General features: G+C 40.7%; 1 protein-coding gene across 1 annotated transcript; it reads right to left on the reverse strand.

The window, feature by feature from the left end:
- Nucleotides 1-3,209: 3,209 nt before the first annotated feature.
- Nucleotides 3,210-5,396, reverse strand: Cog8 (conserved oligomeric Golgi complex subunit 8). Its single transcript, XM_065233358.1, has 4 exons — nt 5,278-5,396; nt 4,743-5,221; nt 4,464-4,677; nt 3,210-4,405 (listed from the first exon to the last, which is right to left on the reverse strand). The coding sequence occupies exons 1-4, from the start codon at nt 5,330-5,332 to the stop codon at nt 3,315-3,317; spliced, it is 1,839 nt and encodes a 612-aa protein (XP_065089430.1). The 5' UTR covers nt 5,333-5,396; the 3' UTR covers nt 3,210-3,314.
- Nucleotides 5,397-6,182: the final 786 nt, after the last annotated feature.

The following is a 6,182-nucleotide window of genomic DNA, read 5'->3' on the forward strand; positions in this document are numbered from 1 at the left end:
TTTGCTGCCTCGATATTTGTGTGATCGAATTGAAAGAGGAAGTGACTATCATAGATATAATACTAGAAACGCGGATGAAATAAGAACACCACATTTCTTGACTTGCGTTTCACAGAATTCATTATTTTTTAGAGGAATAAATGTTTTCAATTCGATGCCTAGACACATTAAACGTGCAACAACATTAGCAGAATTTAAGAGACATTGCATTTCACACGTTAAAACTGTTTTTTGAACGGTTATCCAGTGATTTTTTTTATGAATTGACAAATTATGTATCTTGACGAAGTTTTTTTAACGGATTATTTTGTATGGATAGGACTTTTTAATAATTATTGTAGCACTGCAAAAACTATTTTGTTCGCCACGATGGTGATGATGGATTTTTGATATTTGATTTAATAGTTGTAGTAAAAAAAACAGTAGTCTACAAAGGCTTGAGCCTCGCGCGCGTATTACGGATATAGAGGACTGAATTTAACATTTGATAAAAAAAAAATGCAATTTTGAAGCTTATTTGGAAGATACCTTGAGTTAGTAGTAAGTTTTCTGGCAAATGTTGGGAGTTCGTGAGCATTCCTGACATTGCTGAAAATTATGATAGCATCAGATTGCGGGGTTACTAGTGTAATAGGATGCTTTGTTGATTGTTCATTAACTCTTGATTGCTTGTAATACTTGTGAATATTTTAGGTGGACAAAAAGGCGAACTAAGAGGTGGACGCCTGAGCTTTTCCACATTTATATCGCTGTGAAGCAACTGTAAACTCTAGAGGGAATTTATATCTGTAACTGAAACCAGTTCGATTTTGTTTGCCAACCTGGTTAAATTACCTTAAAGATAAATCGTCCAGCTCAAACCTTTGTAGGGGTAAGAGGTGGGACCACCATTATCATCACCTATTGAAAGTGACGCGATAAATGTGTTTCTTTTGATCTGCTCATCCTTTTTCTGTTTTATGAAGCTTTGCAACCACTTGGAGGCAGCAGAGTTGAACAACCAATTCCAAGTGAAACCAGAACGTGCTATGTATACATTCGAACTCCTAGGCTTACCTCGAAGTAATAGCTGATAGATGTAGTCAATATTGGGTCAACTTGTTTTACCTGGCATCAGCATATTAAAAACCTTAACTGTGTAACCTTACTACGGAGGAATCAAAATCTGAAATTTTGCATCAAGCTCAACTGCGTATATTGAAGCTATGGGAGAATCAGTTACAAAAAAGGGAGTTTCACTGAACACCGGCAAGGATGGAGCAAGTAAACGATTTACTTTTCAAGGGCAAAGCGTAGCGACCTGATGGTGTACATGACGTCCGCTAATCGACCCATCAAGCAGATCATCACAGAACAGAACAGAACTTCAGATCAGAAGGTGGCTCGTCTTGTAATTTGCCAACACTAGCGCACCTAGCGGTAGAGGGAATCTTCTGCCTTCAGTTAAGATAAGCAGTATGCTATGAAAGTGTGACTGCGCATAGAAAGCCCGTGTGGAACGCTACCACAACACATCTCTTGTTGAGCAGAAAAACGAACCACTCTTTGATTCACCGATTTGTTTGCACTTTCCCCTTCTGTTCTGTGAGATCATCTTGCGTTGCATAACGAGCCTTTCGGTCCACTGGGTTATCTTCGTTCACCGTTCATGGAAAAGGTCTGTTACAAGATACTTGCGGTCCGGTAGTGGGACGAACGAGTTAATGACGAATGTAGCGTTTCCCATCATCGAGAAAGTCGAAATGCTATCTATTTACGAGATGCTCCACCGTCAGGCTACGAGAATGCATGTTCAGTAGAGTGATGCAAAATTTGAAATTTTCGTTCCCCAGTACTCAAACGTATAGTCGCTATATTCCTGTAGTCTGGCGGATAAAATTTCGATCTATCAAAAAGCGCAGACCAACAATTGAAAAGGTCCTATCAACTTTTATAAACAAAACGTTGATTATTCTTTCCTCGACAATCGAACGCAAATTACCGGCATCCTCGGATAGTAGAATCTTTCGCCAACTCAAATATAGTGTTAGTTTGCTTAGACGAGCCTTACATCACGAGAAAATGGTTTCCGAAGTTTTGTTCGCAATAGCTGATGGGCTCTTTTCTGTTGTTGGTCGTGATTTGCTCGATTGGTTCCGCTATTTGACAGCTCAATTGGTTCCCGAGATTCTATCCGCCAGACTATGAATATAGCGACTATACTCAAACGGTGGCAACTAATTTAGCACAAACCACATAAAGTTTTTATGGATACTACTAGGAACCTATGGGAAGACCAAATTTTGTTTGTTCACAATTTCTTAGTCTTTCCCGATATTGTTGAGCTAAAATGATAGATAACTGTACTTAGTTAGCTACAACTACAGTAACTGGCAACCGTAAGAATCATGTGTCAGCCGGTTCGTATTGGGGAGAGGACCACCGATCGTCATATTGTGGGATAACGGTTCCAATCTGAATGCAGCTGCAGGAACAGATTCGGTGCATAAATACTGCTTCATCCCCCTCTTCTGCGCCACTCAATATAGCAGATATGTGGAGGTCGACACTAACGAAGGACATCGACTGAACGATAAGGTATTGATCTCTATTCAGCGCCGCGTGTCACCATGTCATGTGAGATGACTTTCCGATCTCCGGGCAAATCAAATGGAGAGTCACCACACTTGTGACAGTGAGTCACGTCATCTCACTCGCGGCGCAGAATAGGCCTCATTGCTCATGATGATTTCTGCAGCGCAAGGGATAGACAAGAAGATGTCAGAAGAACATGTATATGGTTTGCCACAACCGCAATCCTGAAGCTTTCTGAGATTCTATTTTACTTTCGATGTCTAGGACTTTCATACTGTAATTATTTTTATAGGTAACTTTAAAAAGTTTGGGATGCTCAGAATTTATCCCATTTCAGAATCATGTATTTTTCTACGTTCCAGATCCTTTTTTTCTGAGATGTGCAGATGATCATTACTTAAAAGATACACGTCTGGTTTCTTCCGTAGTCCTCTCAAACTCAACAGATATAGAGAACCTTCAGTAGAATATTGGTAATATTCTTCGCTCATAATGAAACTATCGAAAATCGATCGGTACCTAAGAGGATGCGTTTCTTTCATGATCAGTAAAAAATACAAAAATCATTTTTAACTTATTGTTCATAAATAAATATATATTTTTCATCGTAAAATACGCATGGTACCGCAAATTAAAATGATAACAAATGAATAAAGAAAATCATACGATATCGTGTGCATATTTTCCAGCTCCCAAATTATCAGATAACAGTAATACGGGTAGCTCAACGCAGTCATTATTCACTGCTTAGTCGCCTTGGAAACCTCGTCCGGACTTAGATCGCCACCTGCGCTCGATGACGCTTCGTCTATCTTATCACCCATGACCTGCTGCTTATCCCCATTATCATCATCATCATCATCATTGCAGCCATCAGCTGATGAAGGCAGTGGCACTGACGAGGCCCGCGACCCAACATTTATCTTGCCGACCTGTTTGATAACGGCTTCAATTTTATCGGGCAGCAGATACTCAATCGGTTCCAAGATTTTCTTCTGTCGGAAATAGGTGATGCCATGCTTCTGGAGCGTCAGCACATTGATCCCAAGGTGGTTGGCGATGGTCGTCGGGGGAAAGATGAAGTGAATGCAGCGCTGCAGGTAGGGGATAAGATCGTATGCGAAGCACGAGCAGAACCGGATGAAACATTCCCGCTCGGTGGCAGTGAATGCTTGCTGCTCTTGCCGGTAGAACGAAAGTATGTTTTTGCAAACGTTCTCCAGGGAAGCTTCGATAATTTCGGTCACCGTAGGCGCGAGAGCGATCGGTGCACATAATCGGAGTTCGTTGAAAACTGTAAGAATTTCGTTGCAGTATAGGGCGAGCGGTGTGAAATCCAGTAGACTTTCCGGTGGGTGGTTGCTGTTTTCGGTTTTGTCACCCGATTTGGTTCTTTTGATACCGGTGGGAACCTTGTTTATCAAGGTGTAACGTTCGATTTCCTGCTCAAACTGACGTGTGATCTTCACGATGGAATTTTGGAAATTGAGCGAGATTACCCTGATGAACACGGGTGCAATCAGTGACCGGAAATCAACTCCAACTCTGCTAAAAGACAAACCGAAGTACATGCACTGGCCAAGAATGGTATCATAGGAATTGATGTCATTCGAAGCGAGATCTTTCTCCAGTGTGTTAATGAAGTCCACTATCTGGTCATGTAGCCAACTGTGGAATATCTTACTCCCATCGGCAGCGTTGTGGTCCGAGGTTATTGTAGACAAGCCGGAAATGGCATCTTCATCTTCCGGAAAGATCGCGCGGTACTGCGTAATTATGTTGAACAAGTGCACACGTGTGGCTTCAATCGTTTTCGTTAGGTGAAGGTGAGCTGAAAATGAAACATTTTCATATGAAGTTTTCATTCTAAATTAGCGTGAAATACTGACCATCTTCTTGAGGAATTTTTCCTAGCAATTCCTTAAACCATCCAGTCCTAATTTGAAGAAATTTCAGTTTCAATTCAGCAGTCGAAAAAGCTTGCATTCTCCGTAGGTAGCCAACGACCTGCAGACACTTGGGTAGTTGAAGATCTGTTCGCAGCTGGGACAGCAGTTGAACCAACATCGTGTGCCACGCTGCTTCCACGGCTGTTCGAATGTTCTGTTCAAATAAATCCACATTAACCTCCAACATGCATTCCTACTAAAATTTTCTGTTTGTCTTACCCCAATAATTGGAATGTTTCCATGTTTCGTACCGACACGCTGCACGTAGGCAGCCAGTTCCAAAGCTTCCTCATATTTCCCCTCCCGGATACATGTCTCCATCAGCTGCGGCAGCTCCAATATTTCCAACAGTTCGGCATTCCGCGTCAACGTCAGCGAATTCAACCGTCTTGCACTGTTGATATTGCTCGAGGAGTCCAAAAATTTCTGACAAGTCTCCGCAAAGTTGGGCAATTTCTTGCTCAAACTATCCACCCGTTCCTCTGTTTGGACAAACTTCCGGTAGATTTCCCGCGAACATTCCGCCGTCTGGATAAACGTTTTGTAGTTGTTGACGGCCAGTTCCTGCGTCTGCTCGACATTCTGTTTGCTTTCGTCCTGCAACCGGATCTTTTCCTTCTTCAGCTGGTCCACTTTGTACGAGCCCAGCTTGAACATGTAATCCATGACATCCGGGGCACTGTCGCTGTTGAGGACGTCTGGAATGAAAAGTAGTGAGCATTTACTTCATCTCGAAACGATTGCCATGCTTTACCTTCATAGCTTTCGGGAAACACCAATTTTAACACCTTTTCGTTCTCATAATCCATTTTCGAAACGATGATTGGGTAAATTTGTTTAAAAACACGAAAAAGAATCCTTTGAGCAGGCTGAAATTTTCTAATGTTTACGTTTCATTGCATGATGTGTAAGGGAACTGTCAAATCTGTGTAGATTTGTGTTTGTGGGTGTGCGATAAATCGTCCGAATCAACAACCAGTCAGCGAACTGCGTATATTACTACTACTAGAAAAACCGTTATAATGCTTGTAAAAGCATCGAACTGAAACAACGGTTCATTTCCGCACCAACGATGTTCATTCTATCGATTGTTGTGTTTGTACAAACTCGTACCACTACTACCTACCTAACTCATGAATGAAACTTTAAAATTAGGGGTCCGCAAATGGTCAATGTTCAGAGTGCAGATTTTCTCTTGATTAATTTTTGAATTAATCCTATCTCTTCGTCGATAAAAAAAAGTCGATTAACTTTTTTATGTTTAATCTTTATTTGTTCCAAATTCAAATTAAATTAAATTTCATTTTAAGGTGCCCCAGCTACTACAGTAACTTACCAGTCTACATAAAGAGAAAAATTATTATTAATCGTTGCAATTGGGTTCTTTAGGGATATTGAGGTAATTGCATATTCGTAATTTGCATGTCAAATGGAACCGAAATCAAAAATTTCGTATATGCACACTAAGATTATTTTACCGAAATCTGTGAAATTTTACCGAAATCTCAACAGCTGAACGTTCGGTAAACAGTTCGGTGATTTTTCACAGATTCGGTGAAATATTACAGGAAATCTGTAAAAAATCACCAAACTGTTTACCGAACGTTCAGCTGTTGAGATTTCGGTAAAATTAATAAAGAAAACTAAACTAAACTTCGG

This window comes from Ochlerotatus camptorhynchus, unplaced genomic scaffold (genome assembly GCF_037179485.1).
Source record: "Ochlerotatus camptorhynchus isolate MF236.1 unplaced genomic scaffold, CSIRO-AGI_Acam_v1.1 ptg000401l, whole genome shotgun sequence".
Classification (NCBI taxonomy): Eukaryota; Metazoa; Arthropoda; class Insecta; order Diptera; family Culicidae; genus Ochlerotatus; species Ochlerotatus camptorhynchus.